The following is a 25,818-nucleotide window of genomic DNA, read 5'->3' on the forward strand; positions in this document are numbered from 1 at the left end:
TCCAGATATAAAATGCAGATTGTTCACGTAGGGGCCATGTGGCTTTCTTCATAAATAGGTTGTGAAAGATGAAGGTACATTAACCAGGGAAACAGAAGCCAGAACCTCATGAAAGCAGGGGGCAAGGCACAGGCGCCCAGCCTCTGTAGTAGCCATGGGACCCAGCTGGAGGCCCCAGCCTGCTGTATACTCACCAGGTGGCTTGGACAAAGCCTGAGACAGGGAGAACCCAGTGTTGACTGCCAATGCTGGCTAGGTTTTACACTTCCCGTGTAACTTTTTAAAAAGCATAAATTAGTGCTCACTCTTTCCCTTGTCTTCTTTAGAAGACATCTTTGTACCTCACAACTGATCCAAAATTTAAAAAATCAGTGGTAACAACCACCTCAAAGTGAGTCGCTGTTCCGAGCTCTGATGCATGAATGGAAACGACTGCTCCTGGGGAAAAGTAAAGCTTAGCCCTGAGTTCAGAGGTCACGTCTCACACAGGTGGGCCAGTCCTTCATTTCTGGTGCTGCCTCTGGCCCCAGCTCCCTGACACCACAGACGCTGAGAGATCAGAGCGTGCTGATGGTTGCAGGACAGGGTCTCAGCCACTGTGATGGGAGAGCGGTACTGCTTTCCTGGCTCTGAGTTCAGCCCTGCCCAGGCCCCACTTTGGCTGCTGGAGCCCTTTGGAGATTGAACCAGTAGATGAGACCTCTTTTTCTCTTTACCTCCCAAATAAATCAAAAAAGAAAAGAAAAAGTTGCCCTTAGCTGTGCCAGCACCCTAAATGGTGTTGGGAAGAAGTTACCAATCAAACCCAATCTATCCCCACCCACCCACCAAGTAGCTTGCCCTGGCTGACTGCAGACACACACACAACAGGCACGTGTGTGCATGTGTTCCTCTGGTTGACTGCAGACACACACACACACACAGGCGCGGCGCACGCATTCCTCCACTGGCCGACACCCCCAACAATCTGTGCAGCCACACTGCACCTTCAAGGGAGGGGCGCATGTGCAGCAGCTGCTGAAAGGAGAAGTCGCTTTACTTTCTTTTAAACTTGCAATGTTTGTCTTTATTTTGTTCTTTATATTTCGAAAGTGAAAAGAAATAGTATTGAGTCAATTTCTTTTTGCTTTTTAAATATTTGTTCTATGTATTTACAAGCCTTAAAGTTGCTCTAAAGATTTCAAAAGTATTAAGAGTACTTTTCCCAGGGTAGCACTTTTTCTTTTCGAACAATTCTTGGAGTTCTCTGGTCCACAGCATTTCCTTCTGTTCCAAGGTTATGTATGTTTTTGATTACTATTGTGATTTTTTTTTTAATATAATTTTCTGAAGCAAGCTGAGAGGCAGGCAGAAAGATTTGATGCCAAAAAAAAAAAAAAAAAAAAAAGAAAAAGAAACCACCAAACCCAAAATAATCTTTCTGACCTCGTTCACCCCAAACCATCTTAACTCTGGACTAAGTACTATGACTTAAAACAAACGTGTGGTGCGTCTGGGGGGGGGAGGGGGCCCAGGGAACGTTTGTTTCTCTGCGCTTCTATTATACAAGTTGTTTACAGAAACTGCAAATTAAAAAATTACACTGGCATTTGCAGCAGTCCTTAAAATAAATTAAAAGTCTTCAACTTTTTTTGTCTGCTAAACTTTTTTTTTTTTTAAAGTATGAGTCCTTGTTTAAAAAGAAAGATTAAAACAGAAAATATTCTCTATAAATAATCGGTGGGTTTTGGTTTTAGTGCTCCCGCCCTCAGGGCTGCAGGCTGCAGTACCTGTCTGCTCCAGGATCACCCCTGTTCCTTCCCTCCCCCACTCGTGCACGTGTTGGGGGCTCTGCAGAATTGGCCTTGCTGCACTGTGATTGGCGAAGACGTGAAACTTTTTTTTTTTTAAAAAAATACTTAAATTGTTTCTTTCATTTCCTTTCGTGTATTTGAAGTGTCAGTTGTCCTCGGACTCCTCCTCTGCTTCCCGCAGCCAGGTGAAGAAGGCGGTGACGGATTTCAGTGCGACGCCCTTCCCGTGCTGCTCGGCAGGGTCCTTGCTGCTTTCCCACCTGTAAAAGGCGTCTTCCGAGATCACCTCCTCATCATACAGGCAGTCAAAAAACATCCGGAGCAGATCTGCAAGGTGGGGGAGAGATGTCAGAGCCGCGGCAAGGCAGCTGGGAGGAAAGGCAGCAAGCCCGTCTGCTACCACTTGCCTAATCGAGAGGACAAGACGATCTCACTAATCTAAGCTCACTCCCATTTTTTTTTTTTGCTCAGTTTCAACTATTTTCAGATGGCAGAAAAGCTGTTTCTTTCTTTTTAATCACAGAATTCCCAACTTAGAGATTTTGAAAAATCGACATTGCTTGACAGCTTTAAAGTAGGGTCTTAGAAAATTCCGAGGAAAAATGTAAGATAGAGTTTTTCCTCCTAATATATGTGTGTGTTTATGGATTTATTTATTTGAAAGAGGGAATAAGAAAGGATGGGAAAAACCACCTTTAGGTTCACATCCCAAATGGCTGCAGTGGCCAGAAATCAGCAAGGACAAAGCCAGCAGTTATGCTATTGCTCCACTGGGTGGGGCCCAAGCCCTTGGATCATCTTAGGTTGCTCTCTGCAGGTGCATCAGCAGGAATCTGGATTGGAAGTGGGGCACCTGGGACTTGATCCAGCAATCAATACCACCAGTGTTACAACATTGCAAGGTGTAGCTTGTCAGCCTGGACTGTATCTGGCCTTGCTGAAGTGTTAATGAAAAGGGTGATTGTTCACATGAAAAACACAAACAAAAACCTATCTCATCTGGATTTTATTCAAACTGAAGCAGCGACTTCTTGTTTTAAATATCCAAAGTACTTGGGTAATTGTTTAATTGTTTAATTCTTACTATGGAAATACGGCTTATATTATTGTTCAAAAAGATATTAAATCTTAATTAATAGAGTTCTAAAAAGAGAGAGCAGGGCTGGTGAGGTGGTATAGCAAGCTAACCCTTCACCTGTGGCACTAGCATCCCATCTGGGCACTGGTTTGTATCCCAGCTGCTCCATTTCTGATCTAGCTTTCTGCGAATGGCCTGGGAAACCATGCAGGATGGCCCAACGCTTTGGGCCCTTGCACCCATGTAGGAGACCTGGAAAAAGCTCCTGTTCCCTGGCTTTGGACCCGTCCAGCTCTGGCTGTAATGGCCATCTGGGAAGTTAACCAGCAGCTGGAAGATATCTTTTGGTCCTTACTCTCCACAAACTCTTGATTTTTAGGCAAAAATAAATCAGAGAGAGAGAGAGAGAACACAAAAAATAGAGAGCAAGCATGAGAGGGAGCATTGGCTCCCATTGGTTTAGTTCCCAAATGGCCATAATGGCAGAAACCAAAAGCCTGGAGTTCAGTCCATGCTGCCCATGTGGGTGGTGCTACTGCAGACATCACTGCTGCCTCCCAGGGCTCACACTAGTAGGAAGCCAAACCGAGAAGCAGGAGTGTGGATTGAACCCAGACAATCCAAGATGGGGATGCAGGTGTCCTACCCACTCATTTTTTAACTGAATGTTTAAGATTTAACAGAATTAGTTAATTAACCTGTACTATCAAGACTTGGATATACCTTACTGTCTGGTTAGTAAAGAATTATTCACAACTCTTAACTATCTTAAAATCCTTGGTAACCACATGTAAGGCCTTTGATGGGTACCTTAGGAGGCTTAAGAGTATCGTCCTATATGGCAGCACATTGGGGCCTGCAGAGTACATCTGGTACCAGAGCAGAGGAAGGAGAACAGAACGAACTGGACAACTACTGCAGCCACACGATGACAGCAAATAACTGGGCAAATAGAGATTCTAAGATTCTAAGATTCTGAGATTGTATCAGCCAATGGACATCAGGGGGGTTTTCTCCTCCATGGATCAGCGAGATCGACAGCATTTTGGAACTATCACAACCACATGGGCAGAACCCTTGCAGCATGTGTCACATTGGGACCCTGGGTTGCTATTACATGGTCATTCCCCATCCCTGGGTACTGGAGTAGTTGAGAGGCTGGGTATGGCTTCTCTTCTTATCTCTCCCTTCCCCCAGAAACAGGAAGAAGTAATACAAAATTTGGAAACAGTGATCATGCCCACTTTTCCCTAACTGTGGATCCTTTCCACCCTGATTAACTTACGCAAACATCACCTAAAGAAAAAGTATCATCCTAAAGATCGTTAACCATTTCATGCCCTACACTTATATTGTTCAGTATGGCAGTCACTAGGCACATGTGCCTATTTATTTTTAAAACTTCATTTACTTGAATGGCAGACTGACAGGGAAGGGGAGACAGAAAGAGATCTTTGTATTCACAGAGTCATTCTCCACATGTCCACAAAGCCAGGACGAAGACAAACCAAATCCCAGAGCCCTCTGGTCTCTTACAAGGAGTGCCAGGAACCCAAGTCCTTGGGCCATTATCTGCTGGCTTCCAGGGTTATTAACAGGAAGCTGGGCCAGACGCATGCAATAGCTCAGACTTGAACCAGGCAGTCCATATAGGATGTAGGTATGCTGAGCAGCGATTTAATAAGCTGCACCACAATGCCTATTCCATATGTGGCTATTTAACTTTACCAAACAACAACAACAAAAAGTGAAACTTTCAGTTCACAAGAACGACCATATTTAAAAGTGTAACTACCAAATACAGTTAGTTCACAAGTGTCATTCACATTGGAAGGTACAAATATACTTCCTTTATTGTAGAAAATTTCTTTGGCTATACTGAGAATGAGAATTAAATCGTTACTATAAACCTGGCTTCTCTCTCTCTCTCTCTTTCTTTCTCTCTCTCTCTCTCTCACACACACACACACACACACACACACACACACACACAGAGTTTTGGTTTTCACTAACTTAGTTCAGTGGGGAGACCAGAGAGGGAGAAAGAGAGAGAAACCATGAGTGACAGAGCTCCTATTCATCAGGAGACCAGAGCTGGGAGTACAACCCAAGTTTCCCACAGGGCTGACAGAAGCTGGGCAGTAGAACCTAGCTACTGAATCACTACTTCCACTTCCCATGGTCTGAATTAGCAGGAACTTGGAGTCAGGGACAGAGCCAGGAGTCAAATCCAGGCATTTTGATGTGAAATCTGGACATCCTAATTGGTATATTAACTACTTGCCGAATACCTGCTCCTAAATTAGTACTAACATGCCATTTTCTCATCTAAGTCAAGAATATAAAGCATTCAGGAACAGGCATTTAACCCAGTGGTTAAGAGCTATACATCATCGGAGGATCTGAGTTTGATTCCTGGCTGAAACTCTTGAATAAAGCTTTTTGACACTGCAGACCCCTGGAAGCAGGGATAATGAATGGCTCAAGTCTTTAGGTTCTTGTCACCATGTGGGAGACCTGGACTGCCTTCCTGGCTTCTGGCCCTGGCCACTGTGGGCACTGGCAAGTGAAGCAGGAGTTGAGGACTCTGTGTCTCTTTTTATTCTCTCTCTCTCTCTTTTTAAAAATTATTTTTATTTGAAAGGCAGTATCACACAGAAAAGGAGAGACAGATCTTCCACTTACGGGTTCACTCTCCAAATGTCCACAATGGCTGAAACAGGGACAAGATGAAGCTAGGAGCCAGAAACTTCTCCAGGGTCTCCTGCAAGGGTGCAGGGGCTCAAGGCCTTGGGCCATCTTCTTTTGCTATCCCAGGTCTTAAGCAGGTAGCTTGATGGGAAGTGGAAACAGTGCCCATATGGAAGGCTGGCACTGCAGGTGAAGGCTTAGCTTACTACATCACAGCACTGGTCTGTCTCTCTCTTGTCTCTTAACAAAACTTCTTTGTAAAAATTCAGATTCATTAAAGGTGTTGGTTATTTATTTATTTATTTAGTTTGTTAGTTAGTTACTAGAGACACTTCTACTGTCCTCTTTCCAAAACCAAAACACCTCTGAAGCCATGCTTTGAATAAAACTGAACTATTGAATGTGTTAATTTTAATAAGAGGTACACTTACTAGCTGGTTGATCAAGTTTTACTATTGATGCTTGTAGTGCATAAAGTGCTTGCAGTTCCTTCTCCGTGTCTGAGTCCAGGTACTTGAGTAAGATGGGCACTCTCTGCTTGATAACAGCAGTGTCCACCCGGAAAGTAGAGCAGTCAGCTAGAGAGAACAAGAAGACCCAGCATTGAAGGAGCTAACCCACACGACAGCCAAGGCCCAAGCCAAAGCTTCCCTAGGAAGTGACAATGGAGGCAAGGTGCATTTGGAGCGCGGCTTTTTCTCAAAGACATGCATCCAATTATTTATCATTACTTACAATGAAACAATAGCAGTGTTTTTCCTCATAAACTGACAAAGTAACATTAATTAAATTTTCTTACCATACAAAATGATAGATAGGTGTGTTGTTGGATGAATTAATCATCCCATATAAAACATCACTCTACCTCGTAAATATGAGCGACAATTTATCTATAAATAATATAAAACAGGACTTAAAAAAAGATTACTTATAAAAACATTAACAAAAGAAACTGAAGTTAGTGCAAACTTTTTTTCAAAAGATAATTAGATAGTGGTAAGTAACACTCGCAAAGTCTTCTGAAATAAAGATATAACAAAGTACCAAAGAAAGCCACTTCCAGGCCCTAAAGCACAGGTCTTACGTTGCCTGTAAATTAGCACTGAGACAAAATTCTGGTTTTAAAAGCAGCTTTTTGTACTTTTCAATCTTGATTTTTAAAACATCAGTCTTATGGTTCCAAAGAAACAGAAGATGATCTTCAAAAATTATATGAAGACTTTCTCCTTAGTTTGTTGTTTACCTTGTTAAACAACTGACATTGAAAACAAAATCTGACAGGAAATCTTTATAGTTCTGAATCTATATCAAGTTGCAAGAAATTGTTTTCTAAAATGCAAGGACAAATCTGAGACAAATTCTGGGCTGATGAAAAGGTGAAAGAAATGTGGACTACTCTCTGAAGTGAAGCAGATATCATTATTAAATACAGTATGATGGGTAGAATATGCAGTGAATCTACCAATTTTAATCCTACCCAACCACACAATTTGTAAATATTCAATAAAATTATCTTACCACATAAAGCAAAGATCAGTAAACAATACTGGCATTTGCTTCTCTTATGTTTGCATAGTATTTACATAAAATGAATTTTCTAATTAGAATGCTAGTTTCAGAACATTCAATCCATTTATTGTGACTCATGAATGGAAAGAAGGCATTTTAAACGCTGGAGGTGAAATGTAAGAAGTGTAGAGGACAGGCCCAGGAGCAGGTACTTTTGTGGAATTTAGAACACGAGGTATGCTGCAGTTGCTCAAATCTGGGTTCTCTGGAGGAGACAGCCAGGCACTGCAGATAAACGGCGCCTGTGCCCAGAGCCTGGCCTGTGCAGGGCAAGACAGTGTAAATTCAGTAGTTGATATAATATGAATTTCGGGTGTTAAGAGCTGCCTTGAGAAATGTCACTTACCGATAATTGCTGCTTTACAAACAGCCGTCATTAAAGCTCTAAGGAATGTTGGTGAGCTCATCTGGCTTTCATCCAGGTTAGCCTGAAGTAACAAAACGACAACAACAACAAAAAAACCAGAAACAAATGAAACATTAAAAAGAGCCTTGTGGGGCTGGCGCTGTGGCTCAGCAAGCTAATGCTTGCCTTCATAGCCAGCATGCCATATGGATACCAGTTTCAGTCCTGGATGCTCCACTTCCTATCCAGCTCCTTGCTTATGGCCTGGGAAAACAGCAGAGGACGGTTCAGGTGCTTTGGACCCTGCACTCATGTGGGAGACCCAGAGGAATCTCCTGGTTCCTGGCTTTGGGTTGGCCCACCTCTAGCACTTGCAGCCATTTGGGGAGTGAACTGGTGGATGAGAGACCTCTCTTTGTCGCTCCTTTTTTTTTTTTTTTTTTAAAAAAAAGATTTATTTATTTTTATTGCAAAGTCAGATATACAGAGAGGAGAGACAGAAAGATCTTCCATCCACTGATTCACTTCCCAAGTGAGCGCAACGGCTGGTACTGCGCCGACCCGAAGCCAGGAGCCAGGACCTTTTCCAGGTCTCCCGTATGAGGGCAGGGTCCCAAGGCTTTGGGCTGTCTTCGACTGCTTTCCCAGGTCACAGGCAGGGAGCTAGATGGGAAGCGGGGCTGCCGGGATTAGAACCAGTGACCATATGGGATCCTGGCGAGTTCGCGGTGAGGACTTTAGCTGCTATGCCACCATGCTGGGTCCTGACTCTCCTTTCTGTCTCTGACTTTCCAATAAAACTGAATAAATTTCTAGAAAAAATAGAAACCCTTGCACAACAGAAGCATTTTCCCTAAACGAGGGCTGACTTGGTACTAAGGTAGAAAGAGCCACGTTTCTTATACACTAATTCACCGAAAATCAGTGTCATCACCACCAATTCTATGTAAACATGTTCTAAAATAGCAGGTAGTTTTCAGAAAACATCCTTTTAAAAACATTCCTTAATACAATCCATATAAAGTTAACATAATTCATATTTAACAGAACCACACTATATTTTCAATGTACTTAAATTAAATAAAGTATTTATTTGAGAGACAGAGAGGTCTTCACCCTCTGATTCATTTCCCAGGTTCTGAAAATGGCTTATGTCTGGGGTAAAGCTGGGCGCCTATTGCCTGGGTGGCAGGGACTCCCCTGCGGGAATGCTCACTTGCTTTACACAGGTTCTGAATTAGTAGGCAGCTAGACTCAGGAGTGGAGCTGGGCATCACTCTCAGGGACTCTGACAAAGCACAGGGGTCTCTTGAGCATCAGGTCAAACCTCTGCTCTTGCAGTGTGTTTTAAAGTTTTATTTATTTATTTTTTATTGGAAAGGGAGATTTACAGAGAGAAAGAGAGATAGATAGAAAGTTTTTCCATCCACTGGTTCACTTCTCACAAGTGGCTGCAATGGCTGAAGATGAGCTGATCTGAAGCTAGGACCCAGGAGCTTCCTCTGGGTTTCCTACACTGAAAGTTCCAAGGACTTGAGTCATCCTCTACTGCTTTCCCAGGCCTCAAGCAGGGAGCTAGATCGGAAGTGGGGCAGCTGGGACATGAACTGGCATCCATACGGGACCCTGGTGTGTGCAAGGTGAGGATTTAGTCAGTGAGCCATTGTGCAAGGCTCTTGCAGTGTGTTTTTTTTTTTTTTTTTTAAAGATTTATTTTTATTATTTTTTCATTGGAAAGGCAGATATACAGAGAGGAGAGACAGAGAGGAAGATCTTCCGTCCGATGATTCACTCCCCAAGTGAGCGCAACGGGCCGATACTATGCCGATCCGAAGCCAGGAGCCTCTTCCGGGTCTCCCACGCGGGTGCAGGGTCCCAAAGCTTTGGGCCGTCCTCAACTGCTTTCCCGGGCCACAGGCAGGGAGCTGGAAGGGAAGCGGGGCTGCCGGGATTAGAACCGGCGCCCATATGGGATCCCGGACGTGCTAGGCGAGGACTTAACCACTTGCGCCACCGCGCCGGGCCCTGCAGTGTGTTTTAAAGACCACACTTTGCTCAGGGGTGTGCAACTAGTCATACAGATAGGAACATTGGTTTTTCATCTTCATTTTAATATCAATTAAAGATTAATCTTAGGCACTGCCTCAAACGAACCCTTCAAGAAGTGAGAAAATTATTAGTCTTTCCTAGGAATGGCAGAAAAAAAGAATCTATCTAGAAATGTTGAGTAAATGGGTTTTAAGCTGATGAATTTTGGAACTATGGTAAATAAACTAGTAGCGCTCTTTCTGTTGACTGTCTAACCTGAAACATCATTTGGCAGGAACTGGCAGGCTCTTGAGTTACAGTTGGTAGTTATGCCCGTGGGCTCTCAGTAGAGCTCAACATGAAGGGCTATGTAGCAACCCAAATTTTATTAGCGTATTTCAAATGTATTTTTCCTAAGGATGCGAACCACACAGCAGCACAGCTGACAGCTGAGGTCGGGGGTTGGTGCCAAGAGTCATACACGGAAGGCTGCATGAGGACTTGGTGCTACAGTCATGCACTGCTTAATGCCTTTACAAAAACACTTGTTTTAGGATGAACTTAGGCTGGTCTAGCCCTGATGAAGTTACTTCCACAAAGTTTGAACAATTATTTTTGAAGAATGAAAGAATAATACCATATCACTATTTGCTCAACAATAATTAATAAACAAACTGACAAAGCTATTTAAAATACTGAACATCAATGGAAATCCTCAAGGGATTATATATTTTCTTCTTAGTACAGTCTGGGAAAAACAAATTACCTAAATGTAATTAGAAAACAAGAATTCCAAACAATGTTTCTTAAGAATTAAACTTCATATTTCTTTCTCCAGAGTTCAACATGTTTTTCTGAAAGATTTATTTATTTTTATTGGAAATGCAGTGCTACAGAGGAGAGGCAGAAAAAGGTATGTATTTTCCATCAGCTAGTTCATTCCCTAGATGGTCACAATGGCCAGGTTTGTGCTGATCTGAAGCCAGGAGCCAAGAGCTTCTCCCAATTCATTGATATGGGCTCAGGGGAGAGCCATCCTTCATTGCTTTCCCAGGCAGTAAGCAAGGAGCTGCAGTGACAATGCAGTAAGCCCATATGGGAGGCTGGCACTGAAGGAGAAGGCTTTAACTTGCTATGCCACGGTGGCGGCCTCAGAATTAAACTTTTTTTTTTAATTGGCAAGGCAGATACAGAGAGGAGGAGAGACAGAGAGGAAGATCCTCTATCCAAAGGTTCACTTTCCAAGTGACTGCAACGGCTGGAGCTGAACCAATCTGAAGCCAGGAGCCAGGAGTTCTTCCAGGTCTCCCATGTGGGTGCAGGGTCCTTAGCAGGGAGTTGGATGGGAAGCAGGGCCTCTGGGATTAGAACAAGCACCCATATGGGATCCCGGCGCGTTCAAGGTGAGGATTTAACCACTACGCTATCATGTTCGGCCCAAGTTAAACATTTTTAATTCCAGTACCCAGAAGCACCACAGGAGGTGGGTATGTAACCTAAAGGTTAAGACACCCACTTCCCACACAGCAATGCCTTGAGTTTGATTTCCAGCTGCAGCTTTTTGCTAATGCAAACTCTGGAAAGCTCAAATAATTCAGTCTCTGCCATCTAGACAGGAGGCCTGGATTTCCTTCCTGGCTCATGGTTTCAGCCCACGCCCAATCCTAGTGATTGCAGTCACGGCATTGGGGAGCAAATCAGTGGACTGTTCTGTTTATATGTATGTGTTCTCACTCTCCCAAATTAAAACAAATACAGAATAATAAATACAGTTAGCAAAAGTGAGTATGAAAAGGAAGGAAATTTGATATGCTAATTCGGAGACCTAAGCAAAGTCCTACTTAACAAATGCTGGTATTAGAAAACATGTCTCTATATATGGTGGACCCTGATACTGTTTTTATCCTTTTTTTGCATCTGTTTTATATATATTTTAAGTCATCTTTATTAGGTAGACTTTATTTCCAGGAAAATCTGCCCTCTGTCTTTTCTTTAAGGACAAGGAACTATTGGTATTCACTGTACATAGAAATTAATTATTAAAAAAAAAAACTAAGAAAAAGAGGTAAAAACAGCACTGATTTGCAATCAATGAGAAAAAGAAGGACAAAAGTACTGAAAGGATGGTGATCTATGAAAAATTATGGAGAAAGAGAACCATGTAAAACAGACACGCCTAAGTTCCCAAACAGAACACATGTAATATCATTAATATGCCAGAAAGTCTGATAGTAATTTCTGTCCTAAATTCTAGAACAAACTATAGAATAAATGGCTTAGAAATTTTAGGAAAGAGATGGTTACTCTAGAAAACTAAGTCATGGCAAAGTAATCCTCTCATTTTGATTAAATCATCACAGGACAGCTTAGATAGAACTCCACCAGACTTGAGTTAAGTATTTGACAGACTCTCTAGCAACGGATACCCCTTGTAGGCAAGGTGAAAGGAGGCCTAGACAGCAGAGGGACATCAGTCATTCAGAGGTAAGGCTGTGCTGGTCCCTGAAGGCATGCTGCTCTGTCCTTGGTCCTACCAATTCATACAGTCACACCTATAAACTGGCTGAGGTCAAGGGTGGTATGTTATGAAATACAAGGCTTATGCAAAGTGAAAAAAGATGGAAAGTGAATGTTACAATCCACTTGGACCCAATATATTCTTGGAGACTAAAACAGCTTCTAATTTAACACAAATACATAGAAACAAATGTTAATTTTTTTGTTGTTCAACAAATAAATTCAGGATGAGAGAAAAATGACCAAACCACAGAATATAAAAGAACAGGTACTGCCTGACTGAGAGTAGCTGATCAGTAGAGTGCAAAAGCTAAAAAATAAAAAATAACATCAGTGAATAATTTAAGAAAGCCTGTGAATCTCACAAAAGTAGTAAAATAGCCTTAGAATTCCAAGCACATGGAAATGTAAGAAGCATCTGCACGGAGAGGACAGGTAGCTAACCCAGTGCCCACAGAGTGTTTTCTTGCAGAGCTATCGGGGTGTCTCTATACCTCCACCCAGTCAAAGATCTGCTCGTCGTTTGCTTTGTCCTCAACAATGAGCTTCTCGAGTCGCTTGGAGAGTTCTTCGGCTGAGAGTTCTTTCTTGGAAAGTGCTTCAGAGGAACAGGAACTATCAGACTCTATGAAGTCCAACTTCTGAAACACAAAACATTAACACATGGATATAACAACATCCTCCTCCTGAGCAGAAACCAAAGTCACAGGCTTATGTCTTCGATTTTACAATGATCTGCAAAGCGAGTTTAGAAAGACTGCCACTCTTTTTATCCTTCTGAATAGCTCTCCATCTTTAGATTCTATCTTTCTGATTCTGTTTATAAAACAAAAACAAACAAGCAAACAAACAAACAAGCCTCTCTGTGGGTAGGATTACCTCCAAGTCATTCTGCGCTCCAGTCTGGGTCTGTCATGACACAGGTCTTCAGGCTGCAGAAGAGCCCTAGCCAACGGTACAATTTAAATCCCTTTCTGTAAACTATGAGTTGATATTAGACTCACCACAAAACAGCTGTCAGCATTGCAAAAATTTTGGCTTTGTTAAGTCTTTCATATATCAAACCATCAATCTTAATCCAACTATGATAAATAATGCTAAAATTGTTTTGATTTTCATATAGTAGTTTTACAATCTATAAATCAGGGATCAGCATGATGGCTCAGAGCCTAATTCTCCAGTTGAAAGTGCTGGCATCCCATACGGGTGCTGGTTCATGTCTGTGCTGCTCTGCTTCCCATCCAGCTCCCTGCCTGTGGCCTGGGAAAGCAGCAGAGAATAGCCCAGAGCCTTGTGGCCCTGCACTGCATGGGGAACCCAAAAACACTTGGTTCCTGGCTCTGGATCAGCTCATCTCTGTCTGTGGCCATCTGGGGCATGAACCAGGGAATGGAAGATCTTTTTCTATATCTTTCCCTGTGTGAATCTGCCTTTCCAATAAAAATAAATAAATCTTTAAAAATATCTAGAAATCAAAATGATTAGCAAGTTTCATAGGCATAATACAATAGGCATGTAGGCATGCTTTATTAAATTTCTCTATGAAAAATTATAAATAAAATATTAAATGATTCACATAAATTTTATCCAGCACCTCCCAAACTGATATATTCCTATGTTACACCCTCAACCAACAAAGGAAAAGACACTTTAATTGTGTTGCACTCTTTTGTTTCTCTCGCTTATGTAATATCTTTTTTTTTTTTTAAAGATTTATTTTATTTTTATTGGAAAGGCGGATATACAGAGAGGAGAGACAGAGAGGAAGATCTTCCATCCGATGATTCACTCCCCAAGTGAGCGCAACGGGCCGATGCTATGCCGATCCGAAGCCAGGAGCCTCTTCCGGGTCTCCCACGTGGGTGCAGGGTCCCAAAGCTTTGGGCCGTCCTCGACTGCTTTCCCAGGCCACAGGCAGGGAGCTGGATGGGAAGCGGGGCTGATTAGAACCAGCGCAATTATGGGATCCCGGGTGTGCAAGGCGAGGACCTTAGCCACTGGGCCACTGCGCCGGGCCCTTATGTAATATTTTCTAACTAATGTTTTTCTATACAGATATAAAATTAATTTAACATTTTATTCATTATTTTTGAAGAAACATTTTACATTGATATCATAAGAAAGACTTAATGGTCTCACAAAATAAGAGTACAACAAATAAAATGTAAAAGGAACATAGTCCACTAAGGAAACAGTCAATGGTTAAAAGCAATAGTCAAAGGAAAAGGTGCTTAATATCACTTATATTAAGCAAATTTTAAAAGTCACGAAAATCAATAAAATGATCATTTGACAAATATTTAAAATAAAGCCTGTGTTTCAGAAACAGTTTAATACTACAATTATTCTGATTGAGTTTTAGTAAATTAAATTGGTTGTTTCTTACGTTCTAACTAATGTACTGAAGCATGATACAATGGCTGTAAACTCTTGCGACCAGGCAGTTTCCACAGTCTGTAACATACTCCAAGTGACTTCTATCACTTGGGGGTATGAAACCTACATAATTCAGCTGATTAACTTACCCCACTCTATGAAAATAATTTGTGAGCACTTAACAAAATGATGCACACTATACAATATGACAAGAAATTGAACGAAAGCCTTTGCTACCGTCAAAGGAGTTAGTGTCTAGCTCTCAAGTTCCTATTGGTTGCTGAAATTGATTAGAATATTCCATAAATCCTGAGTTTTTTTTTTTTTAAGATTTATTTATTTTATTACAAAGTCAGATATACAGAGAGCAGGAGAGACAGAAAAGATCTTCTGTCCGATGATTCACTCCCCAAGTGAGCGCAATGGCCAGTGCTGTGCCAATCCAAAGCCGGGAACCAGGAACTTCTTCCGGGTGTCCCACATGGGTGCAGAGTCTCAAGGCTTCGGGCCGTCCTCAACTGCTTTCCCAGGCCACAAGCAGGGAGCTGGATGGGAAGTGGAGCTGCCGGGATTAGAACTGGTGCCCATGTGGGATCCTGGGGCATTCAAGGTGAGGACTTTAGCTGCTAGACCACGCCGTCGGGCCTCCCCCTGAGTTTTTAAGATTTATTTATTTTTATTGGAAAGCCAGATATGCAGACAGAAAGAGACACAGAAAGAAAGATCTTCCATCCACTTATTCACTCCCCAAGTGGCCGCAACAGCCAGAGCTGAGCTGATCCAAAGACAGGAGCTTCTTCCGGGTCTCCCATATGGGTGCAGGGTCCCAAGGTTTTGGGCCGTCCTTGACTGCTTTCCCAGGCCACAGCAGGGAGCTGGAAGGGAAGTGGGGCAGCCAGGACACAAACTGGCACCCATACAGGATTGCAGCACCTGCAAGGTGAGGACTTTAGCCACTAAGCTACTGAGCCAGGCCCCTTCTCTGTGTTTTTACAGAAGTTATCTGATCTAAATACCAAAAGTTTTTCCCAATTCTTGCATACTAATTTTGGATTCCCACAAAAATGACATCAAAGCCGAAAGTTAGGTTATATAAGTCCAGGTTTTCTAGAATGTAATATTTTGTATTGTTCTTTCAAAAACTGTTAAACAACTACAAGCATAACTTAAGATTTTTGAGAGGCAAACACACAAACACACACACAAACAAAGCGGCAATTCCCATCTGCTGTTCTCTCTCCATATGCTTGCCAGGCATTGAAGGCGGCAGCCAGGGACACCATCTGTAACCACCCATGTAGGTCTAAGACTCAGGTTCAAGTCATATTTTAGGTTGTAGAAAACGGAAATCTGAATCTACCTGAGTTAACATTAACTCAGGGTGTCATAGAGTTTCATTTTTCTTGAATATATATCCAGAAGTAGAATTATTGAGTCATATGGTAACCATATGAACAACTATCTGTTGCTTTTATCATAAATTATATCTTTTTTGGGGGGGAGAGATTTAGGTTATATTTACAAATGCTTGGGTGGTAGCTATTTTTTTAAGCCTTTTGTTTTTGAAAGGCAGATTCACAGAGAGAGGGAAAGATAGAAAAACCCTCCATCCATCTGCTGGTTCACTTGCTAAATGGCCAAAGAAGTTCTGAGAAGCTGCTACCTTTGTTATTCCAGGGATGAGAAAATCTTTCCAAGGTTTATTGGTTGACAAAGTCCACTTTAGTGCATCCACAGACCCAGGAACATGTTGTAAAACTTGGCCAGGAGAATTGTCCAACCTGTTCTGCTTTCCATCCTCTGATGAGGCACTCAATGTTCTCTGCTGGCCTAGATGAGCTGGCTGTCATGTTTCCTGTGTGCATCTGGGCATACTTTTCACTGCACAGGCAATGGCACTGAGGAGGCCCAGTCCTTACACAGGCAATCCAAGGTTGAACCACATATGTTTTTATTTTCCGTGTGATTGGGGTCTGAGTCTAGCAATCTAGTTATGGAGTCCCCCAAGAAACTTTGCCTGGATTGACCTCAGACTTGATTCTTTTTTTTTTTTTTAAAAGATTTATTTGTTTTTATTACAAAGTCAGATATACAGAGAGGTCATGCCACCAGGCCCCTTGACTTGATTCTTGTATGTGTCAGCCACTGCAGGGTATGGTGCAATCTGTCATCTATACCAGCCAAAACACATATTGGTGGATGCAGCTACCTGGTCAGTTCTGGTCCTCAAGCCCAGCCAGCCCAGTATTCATGCACACCACTGGCTGCCACAGCCTCCTGGAGCAACCCTTAGTAACCCCCACCAGATCTGCCCTTAGCGCTGATTTTTGCATGTATTTGTATGTGCTGGGGCCTACCTAGCCTGGTCTGTTCTGCATTCTAGTTGGCTCTTGTGTATACCCATGTGCTATAGCTTACCCAGCCTGACCTGCCCCCAGATCCAGCCCACATGCATCCTGATGGGTGCTGATGCCATGACCAACCTGGGTGCCTGAGCTGGGGAGTGCCCACAGTCCCCAAATCAGGCCTGCTGCCAGCTCAGGATCTTGTATCTGCCAGGGGATAACACGGTTCAGCCAGATATAAGTTGCAACCAAACTGGCTGGCCCACATCTATTCTAGCTCTCTCTTATGCCAGTGGGTGTGGCAGCCCAGCCCAGCCCAGCATGGCCCAGCATGGCCCAGCCTGGCCCAGCCCAAGCCTGACCAGCCTGTAGTCCCAGCTCTCACACTGGCCAGTGGAAGCAGAAGCCAAGCAAGGGAGTCCCTAAAGAACCCCTACCAGGTCTGCTCCCAGTCCCAGGTCTTGTCTGTGTTAGAGAGTGCTGCAGCCCAGTCTGAGATGGCTCATCCCAGCAGGTGCTACAGCCTGACTCAGCCAAGCATGCATCCAGTACCAAATCTTGCTGGAGGGTGCAGCACCCTAGCCCAGTCTGGTATATTTCTAAGGCCTCAGTGAACTGGTGGGTGATGTGATCCAATCTGGCCTGGCCTATGCCCTGGCCTGGCTCTTGCTTGAGTCAGTGTTTGTTGTGGACTGGTCTGGCCTGGCCTTCCCCCAGATCTGGCTCACATGTATGCCAACAGGTACAGCAGCCTGGCTGGGCTGCCTCTAGTCCCAGCCCTTGTGCTCACCAGCAGCATCTACAGTCTAGCAGGGGAATTTCCCAAGTTCCCCTACTAGGCTTGCTCTAAAATATGCAGAAAACAAATCTAAGTCTGTATTCAGAATAATAAAAGTCATTTTTAGGGAATGGCACTATGGCACAGTGAGTTAAGCTGCCACTTGTGGCACCAATGTATTATACAGGATGCTAGTTTAACTCTACCCTGCTCTGTTTCTGATTCAGTTCTGTACTAATGTGTCTGTGAAGGCAGTGGAAGATGGCCCAAGTGCTTGGGTCCCTGTCACCCATGTGGGAGACCCAGATAGAATTTTTGGCTCCTGGCTCCAGCCCTAGTTGTTACAAAAATGTGGGGAGTGAACCAGAGGATGGAATGTCTCCTTCTTTGTCATGCTGCAATTAAAAATAAAAAAATTATTTAAAAAAATAATTTTTAGATTCTTTTCACCAAGTCATTTTTCCTCTTGACTGCTAATTTTGTTGGTAATTTTGGCTTCAGTTTCCCCTCTATTTTAGGATTTTGATTTAACAGGGTCATTTTCAAAGTTTTGCCATTTTTCTCAGATTCACAGTCTTACAATCTGCTCTAACCAAATTCCCCATAATTGTGTGTTTAGGATCAAACTGTTATCTTCTACTTTCTGGACTTCTGGCTCTAATTATCAACATAACAGGCAGGTTAGCTAAGATCTGGCTATAAAATTGTGTCTACTTCCATGTGCTCATGTATCTGCAGAGTTTAAAATGGTAAACTTGTCTTTAATCCTCTACCCTGTAATGGGCATTTGAGCTTCCTTTATACCACAGAGTAACTTCTTGTTGCTTCTGCGTGTTTTCAGACTCACAGATGTGAAGACTTACAACTTTGGTCCTATTGTCCTGCCTTAATAATTTTACTTTTGGTTCACTGACACCAAACTGGTTGTTAAAATGTGGTTAACTCTTTTCAAGTTTCTTTAAAAACTTTTAAAAGTTTCTTTCTTTTTTTTAAATTATATTTTTGACAATCTTTATATAGTTAATTAGGGTAAAAAGGCTCAAGGGCTTTAAGAAAGTGGGTAAGACTATTATTTCCATATTGTTTTCTTCATGCTTAAAGGGGAATATTAAGGGAGAAGACCCACTAAAAGTTTATTTCAAAGATAAAATTACAGAGTGAGATATCTATTGATTCACTCCCCAAATGGCAGCAATAGCTACAGCTGGGACGGACTCAAGTCAGGAACTGAAGCCAGCTTTTTCTGGGTCTCCCATGTGAGTTCAAGGGCCTAAGCACTTGGGTCATCTTCTGCTTTTCCAGGTGCACTATCAGCAAGCTGGGTTCAGAATTTGAGCACTCAGGATCTGAACTGGTGCCCATATAGGATGATGAACACTAAGTGGTAGTTTACCCATGATGTCACAATACCAGCTTTGTTTTAAATTACTTTTACATTTAAAATTACTTAAACATTTTAAACAACTTACTTTAAATAAAAAGTTTTATATACTTGAAAGGCAGAGTAATAGAGGCAGAGATGCCTAACTGTTGGTTCACTCCCCAAATGGCTACCAACAGTCAGGGCTGGGCCAAGCTGAAGTTTGTAGCCAGGAACTCCAACGAGGTCACTCACATGGGTGTCAACTGCTTCAGTCATCATCTGCTGCTTCCCAGGCACGCTGGAAGCAAGCTGGATCAGAAGCAGAGCAACTGGTATGTCATTATGGGATGTTGCTATTAGAAGCAATGGCTTAAATTGCTGCCATGCAATGCTAGCCCTTTCTTTCGTTTTTAACCTACCACCAAAGACTGGGTAGTTGGATTGGCTAAAAGCATAAACATAGGGGCAACATGTTTGGCTCTGTCGTTAAGACGCTTGAGTATCAAAATGCAGTGATCTGGTTCCTGACACCAGCTTCCCAGTAATGCAGATCCTAGAAGGCAGTGACGGCTCAAGTAAATGGGTCCCTGTCATTTGCATGGGAAACCTGCATTGAGTTCCTGGCTCCTAGCTTTAGCCCTTGTCCAGACCTAACCATTGCAGTTATCTAGGTAATGAACAGTAGATGAAAGTGCTTGCTCTCTCTAAAATAAAATATAACCCCAATTCATCTCCTCACCCAAAATCTGCAAACCACAGACATAAAATGACACCTTGGACCAACAGTCAATTTTGATAGAATGTTAATGACTGGAATACCAATGAAATTGTTTTCATTTCTTCTCATAAAATAGACCAATTTCTATTAAACAGAAGAATGTGAACCTTGTTCTCAATTACCTGCTCCAGGAGAAAATTATGTACATCTTCCCCTTCTGGTAAAAAGTCCTTCCAGTTCAGGTCAGCTTCCCTCCACAAGACTCCCACTTTCTTATGGCTCTAAAACAAAGACAAGTCCGATGCATTTACTTTCACATCGGAAGAAGAAAAGGAGGCCTGCTTGAAGTTGAAAATGCAGACCTTATAACACTAATTTTATTTGCTGATATGGGATTAATCTCTTAGGAATCTTGACTATCAAACTGAGCTGTCTGAATATACATAAATACAATGATGAATGACTTAAGTCGAGCTGCATAAGGTTCAGTAATTCATTTACCAGATGACTGGCAGAAACTGTAAGCCATTTACGAATAAAATCACCATTATACACAGAGTTCATAAATGTAACAGTTGTCTCTTCTCCTAAATAGCTCTGTAGATATCTGCTGTGTTACTCAACAGCCTCTCTGGCACCCATCTCCACAGCAGATCATCACTGCATTGCCCAAGGTAAGACTGCTTAAGGTTCCTTGTTGCTTGTTATCCAGGAATGAGAAATGTTTCAAGGGCAAGAAATGCAAAGTTTCAAGGGAAGACAAAATCACCAACAGTAAATAAAATATACTTGGAGATTATTTAGAATTTACGAAGTTTAGTTTAGAGTTCTTTGTCAAGGTATCAATCAGCAGAAGGACAAATATACTTAAGCAGGAAACTAGGTTGAAGCCGAGACCTTACTCTTTTCTTCAAAGGATAAAAGGAAATGGAATTACTTGCACACTGAGACTTATGCTGTTCACAGATGGTCCAAGATCAAGCTCACTGCCCTTCATAACAAGCTCCTGAGTCTGACACTCAGTTTTAACACTCACCATTTGCTTGCATAGAAGGTGCAATATTTCAGAAAGCAAGACCCCTGCTCTTCCAACAGGAAGTAAAGGTTTGCTAAATTCTCTGTGAAAGAAAGTAACAGTGAATATTACTCCTGAACTTCTCTGCTCTGGACCAGCAAACAATATACACTCCTCATTACCCTTCCCGTTTCTCCCACCCCACAGCAAAAAAGCCCCTACTGTGTAACCTCAACAGTCCGGGGCAGGTCAAACTCCAGGACATGGTCTAAGTTGTTCTTAGGAGGAGGAGTTCAGAACTTGCAGTTGGTCTTAGGCTTCACAGAGCAGCTAAAAGTAGACTTTCAATTCCAGATTTTACATTTGTTGCTTTATTTTCCCATAAGATTTTCATAATCTTTAATGTTCTGCAGTATGTTTTGTGAATTTCATAGAAAAGGAACACAGTAGTGTGCAGAATCTGACCACATAAAGTGCTTTTGGGAGTAGACATTAATGTGTTAACTAATCTGCCTATTCTAAGGTTTCTGAGAAGCTGAAAAACAGCAGGGAAAAATTAGTATATAAATATAATTCTCACAAACTGTGAGAGCTACTGTTCTATACAAGGTAGCATCACTTTCCCACTTATGTCCAAATCTAGGAAGCCTTTTATTCCAACCACGAGTGTTTAGTTAAGTGTGTGCCACAGTCTGACAGATTGCACTGTGAGAATATTACTTCTTATAACACTGGAGTAACAGATACAAAAGTCAGACTAACATTAAATTTCCAGAAGCAATCACCTTCCAGTTACATGCTCCTGGAGCGTTTTCTATAATTACTGCTATCATCAATAGACCACAGGGTTATCATGTTGTCAAATGATCTTCACTATAGCTTTAGCATAATGTGACATCTATACAGCAAAATTAGAAATCTGAAAGTCTTGGGCCACAGACACAAGCTTCCAAAGGCAGTAATGGGGGAGGCATGTATTAGAGCTGGCTGATGAGTTTTATGTCAGATGAGCCTGATACAAATCCATCAATGACAACTTACATGATAAGTTCTCTCATGGAGATTCCGCCTTCTTTTAACATGGGGGTAACCAGTTCAGCAAGGTACAACCAAATATGGGGAATATCAATGGCCATGTCGTCTGCTAATTCTAAGGTTTCTGAGAAGCTGAAAAATAGGAGGAAAAAATTAGTTTGTAAATATAACTAAAAAGATTAAACAGAGATACTAATAATTAAGTGACCAAAGTATATTAAGCATCTGCTATGTTAGGCACATGCCTAGGCAACTGGTGAACAAACAACCATTCTCTTAAAAGTTTATATTAGCCTAGTGAAGAAAGAGAGTAAGTAGAATAAACAGCAACACTCTGAAGAATATAAACCATGGGACTAGAGGGCAGTCAGAAAATCTCTCTGTATGGAAGTGGCCTTTGAAAAGGTTAAGCAATGTAAATGAGACAGACATGTAAAGGTCTGGGGAATGGCGACCACATTTCATTCCTACCCTATGAAGAATTCACAATACAATGCACTTACATGACAGAGCAGAAACAACGAGAAAAAGAGTAGCAAGTGTTTGGCCCAGCAGTTAATAATCTGCATTTTTAAACCCAATTCTGTTCCTAACTCCAGCAACGCACAAATAAAAATCTTGGGAATTGGCAGGTGATGGCTCAAGTGGTTAGGCCCCTGCCATCCATGTTGGAGGGATCTGGATGGAGCTCCCGGCTCCAAATGTCAACCTGGCCCAAGCCCACCCCACGCCGGCTATTGCAGGTATTTGGGGAGTGGGTCAATGGATGAAAGTATTCTGTTTCTATGTCTGCTTTTCAAATAAAATAAAACAAAGAACAAAAAAGACAAAGATACCCATTCTTGATGACCTTACAATAGAGAAACAAACTGGAATGACATAAAACAGGTTGACATATTATTACTGCCATTATCACTGTTATAAACTAGAACACCTTTAAAGAAGAGTTCATGGTTTCAGGTGTTTGTGATATCAAGTATTTCTCAATGTGAAGTTTAGGCATTAAAATCTAAAACTTAGAAAACATAAGTAAAAAATATCTGCACAGTTTTATTAAGAATGAAAAGCCATGATTATTCACTCAAAAGTAAATGAGAGGTTTAAGCCACTGTGTGGCAGAGTGGCATCCCATACGGCATGTTGGTTCAAGCCTAAGCTAGTCCCTTTCTGATGGAGCTTGGCGTTCATGTGCCTGGGAAGCCAGTAGCTGCTGGAGCTCTTGAAGATCTTGATGGAATTGTTGCTCCTGGCTTCAGCTGGCTCAGTTTTGCCTGTTGCAACTATCTGGGAGTGAATCAGCAGATTCTACCTTTTTCTCTGTTTGCTCTGCCCTTTCAAATAAGTAAATCTTAAAAAAAAATTATAAACAAGCATTTTAAGACTTTGCTATTGCTATTTACTCCCACAAATCACATATTAGAACAAAAACATGGGACTAGAGTCATGGTCTAGTGAGGTAAGCCTCCGTTGATGTGACAGCATCCCATATGGGCACCAGCTCACGTCCTGGCAGTTCCACTTCCACTCCAGCTCCCTGTTTATGTGCCTGGAAAAGCAGTGAAGGACAGTCCAACCCGTGGGCTTTTGCACCCTCATGCGAGACGCATAAAAAGCTCCGGATTCCTGGTTTCAGACTGACCCAGCTCTGGCCATTGTGGACATTTGGGGAGTGAACCAGTCACAGATCTCCACCTCTGCCTCTCTCTCTCTGTTACTTTGCCTTTCAAATAAAAATAAACCTTCAAAAATATAAAAAGTATAAAAATATTAATTGAAGTATTTGAAACATAAACAATTTCAAGTCAAACAACTCAAAAGAAATACAAAAAATCTGATTTAAAAAATGGGCAAAGGGACCTGGAGTGGTAGCCTAGTGGCTAAAGTCTTCAATTTGCATGCAGCAGGATCCCATATGGGCACCAGTTCTAATCATGGTGGCGCCACTTCCCCTCCAGCTTCCTGCTTGTGTCCTGGGAAAGCATTCGAGGAAAGCTGCCTTGGGACCCTGCACCTGTGTGAGAGACCTGGAAGAGGCTCCAAGCTCTTGGCTTTGGAATGGCTCAGTTCTGCCTGTTGTGGGGAGTGAATCAGTGGATGGAAGATATTTTTGTATGTCTCTCCTCCCCTCTGCAGAGCTGACTTTCCAATAAAAAAAAAAATCTAAAAAAATGGTCAAAGGACCTGAATAGCCATTTCTCAAAAGAAGAGATACAGATACTCAACAGGCACATGAAACAAACAGTTGGCACTGCTGGCAGGGAATGAAAGAGAACTACACAGAAACAAAGGATGGCATAAAAAGCCGGTGGTGTTTGTATTAACATCCATTCAGAACATCACATTTGGAAAATAAGTGCTATTCCAGCAAAGGCTCCAGCTAGAGTGTGCCACCCTGGTAAGAGGCCTGCGTTTTATGACCACTGGTAACCTACCAAGAGCTGCCACCATCAGGGGAGGGTCACTTTCTAAAGCTGCCATTTCACAACAGTTTGCAGCTCCTTGACATGATCTAACTCTACCATAAATCCTTCACGCTAACATTCTGACCTTACAACTTGAAAACTAATTTGATGTTTGCTATACAGCACACATTTGACTCTCCTTTGACTGTGTGTACGCTCTCACCTCAGCGTGCCACTGAAGGTAGATAACCTGGGTGCACTCCAAGATTCCAGCGTTAACCATCTGCTTCCCTCAGTTCATTAATCTGTTTAACAATCTTAGAGACAACTGTGGCTTTTCTGGTCTTACAGTCATGTATGTGTTATTTTTGTCTTGCATTACAATGAAAGATACACATAGTTTTGCCTTGCTTTTCTACTTCTTGGTCAGTCAGTTCATGCTAGGACACTGCAGAGTAAGCCTCCAAGGAGATTGAATTTTTAAAAGTTCACAGTTCTTAAATCTGTTGCATGATATTAAAAAAATATCTACTAGGTGTGCAGAAGGTGTTTGTCTTTATGTCGTCCCGATACTATGTAGCCTAGGACAATATCTTGCACAGAGTGTGTTTTGTACAGGCTAAACAGAGGTACATCACCCCTTGCCTCCTGGAATGCAGCACATCACATCCAACAGTCAATACACTCAAAATCAGTATCAGTGATTATCATGTTGATCAGACTGCACAGAAAACACCCAGCATATCTAGATACTTAGAATGAATGATTTGAGAAAGAAAGTAAGAAAACATTTACAAAAGCAACAACAAACTACTTAGGTGTGATTTTTGAAAAATGTATTGACGTTCTCTCATTTTATTTGAAAGGCAGAGACATACACTGTTCAGTTGTTGATTCATTGCAGCACCCACCAGCATGTGTGTGGGCTGGATAGTGGAGCTGGTTGGGTTGAACTAGGCTTCAATGCCCACTGACATGTATGAGAGCTGAATGGGATGTGGGACAGACTGGACTAGTCTGCTGTACATACTGGCAAGCACGGGAACTGGGGCAGGGGGAGGGCCTGGATGGGTTATTGTGGGTCGCTCTAACTAGGCTGCGACTGGTTTATGTGAGGGCCAAGTGTGTGCTGGGCAGAATCAGGCTGGACTGCAACACCCATTGGTTCCAGTGGAAGACAGGGCTGGAAACAGAACTGACCCAGCAATTGCAACCACCAGCTGATTGGGGTGATGGACTGTGCCGGGCCCTGTACTTGCAAGTACACATAATAATCTGGTCAGGAATAAACCTCAGACAAAGTTTCTTTGGGGATCTTCCAATCGAGCTGCCGGACTCAGAACCCCAACCATAAAGAGATGCACAGGTTCCATGGTCTGCCATAGAGTATAAGTGCCACAGCCAAGTCTCCTCAGAGGCTCTGACAGAGCAGTGGACAGCATAATCAGGTGCGCATGGAGGATATGGCAGTCTATCGGAACCTGCAGAGGATATCTGGTACCACAACAGAGGACAGAACAATCAACTACCCCAGCCATATGCTGGCAGTGAAAAACTAGGCAAATGGAGACTCTTAGGCCTAAGGTGGACTATGTCAACCAGTGGATTCTTCAGTGATCTCATCATGCTTGGAATGGCGAGATTGGCAGCAATTCAGAACTGTTGAAATATCAAAACCACTTGAGCAAGACCCTTGGAGCATGCCCCACATCAGGGGCATGGGTAGGAGGCTTCTCCTACCCATGGGTGGGGCTTCTCCCTTTA

The 25,818-nt window shown here is 42.4% G+C and overlaps 1 protein-coding gene across 7 annotated transcripts in view; it reads right to left on the bottom strand.

Annotated features, from left to right (window-relative positions):
- Nucleotides 1-1,069: 1,069 nt before the first annotated feature.
- LOC121167578 (eukaryotic translation initiation factor 4 gamma 3-like) overlaps nucleotides 1,070-25,818 on the bottom strand; it is a 165,572-nt gene continuing 140,823 nt past the window's right edge. For 5 of the 7 annotated variants that reach the window (XM_040997057.1, XM_040997059.1, XM_040997061.1 and 2 more), the window contains 7 exons: nucleotides 21,659-21,784; nucleotides 20,639-20,720; nucleotides 19,785-19,883; nucleotides 12,517-12,663; nucleotides 7,478-7,559; nucleotides 5,994-6,140; nucleotides 1,070-2,120 (listed from right to left, as the gene is read on the bottom strand). In XM_040997057.1, the coding sequence (XP_040852991.1) occupies nucleotides 1,939-2,120; nucleotides 5,994-6,140; nucleotides 7,478-7,559; nucleotides 12,517-12,663; nucleotides 19,785-19,883; nucleotides 20,639-20,720; nucleotides 21,659-21,784 (865 nt within the window). In that variant the 3' untranslated portion in view covers nucleotides 1,070-1,938. The remainder of the gene's footprint in view (nucleotides 2,121-5,993; nucleotides 6,141-7,477; nucleotides 7,560-12,516; nucleotides 12,664-19,784; nucleotides 19,884-20,638; nucleotides 20,721-21,658; nucleotides 21,785-25,818) is intronic. The other 2 variants (XM_040997063.1, XM_040997064.1) reach the window with 1 other exon arrangement.

The sequence above is a fragment of the Ochotona curzoniae genome, unplaced genomic scaffold, assembly GCF_017591425.1.
Source record: "Ochotona curzoniae isolate NIBS_2020 unplaced genomic scaffold, NIBS_Ocur_1.0 patch392, whole genome shotgun sequence".
Classification (NCBI taxonomy): domain Eukaryota; kingdom Metazoa; phylum Chordata; class Mammalia; order Lagomorpha; family Ochotonidae; genus Ochotona; species Ochotona curzoniae.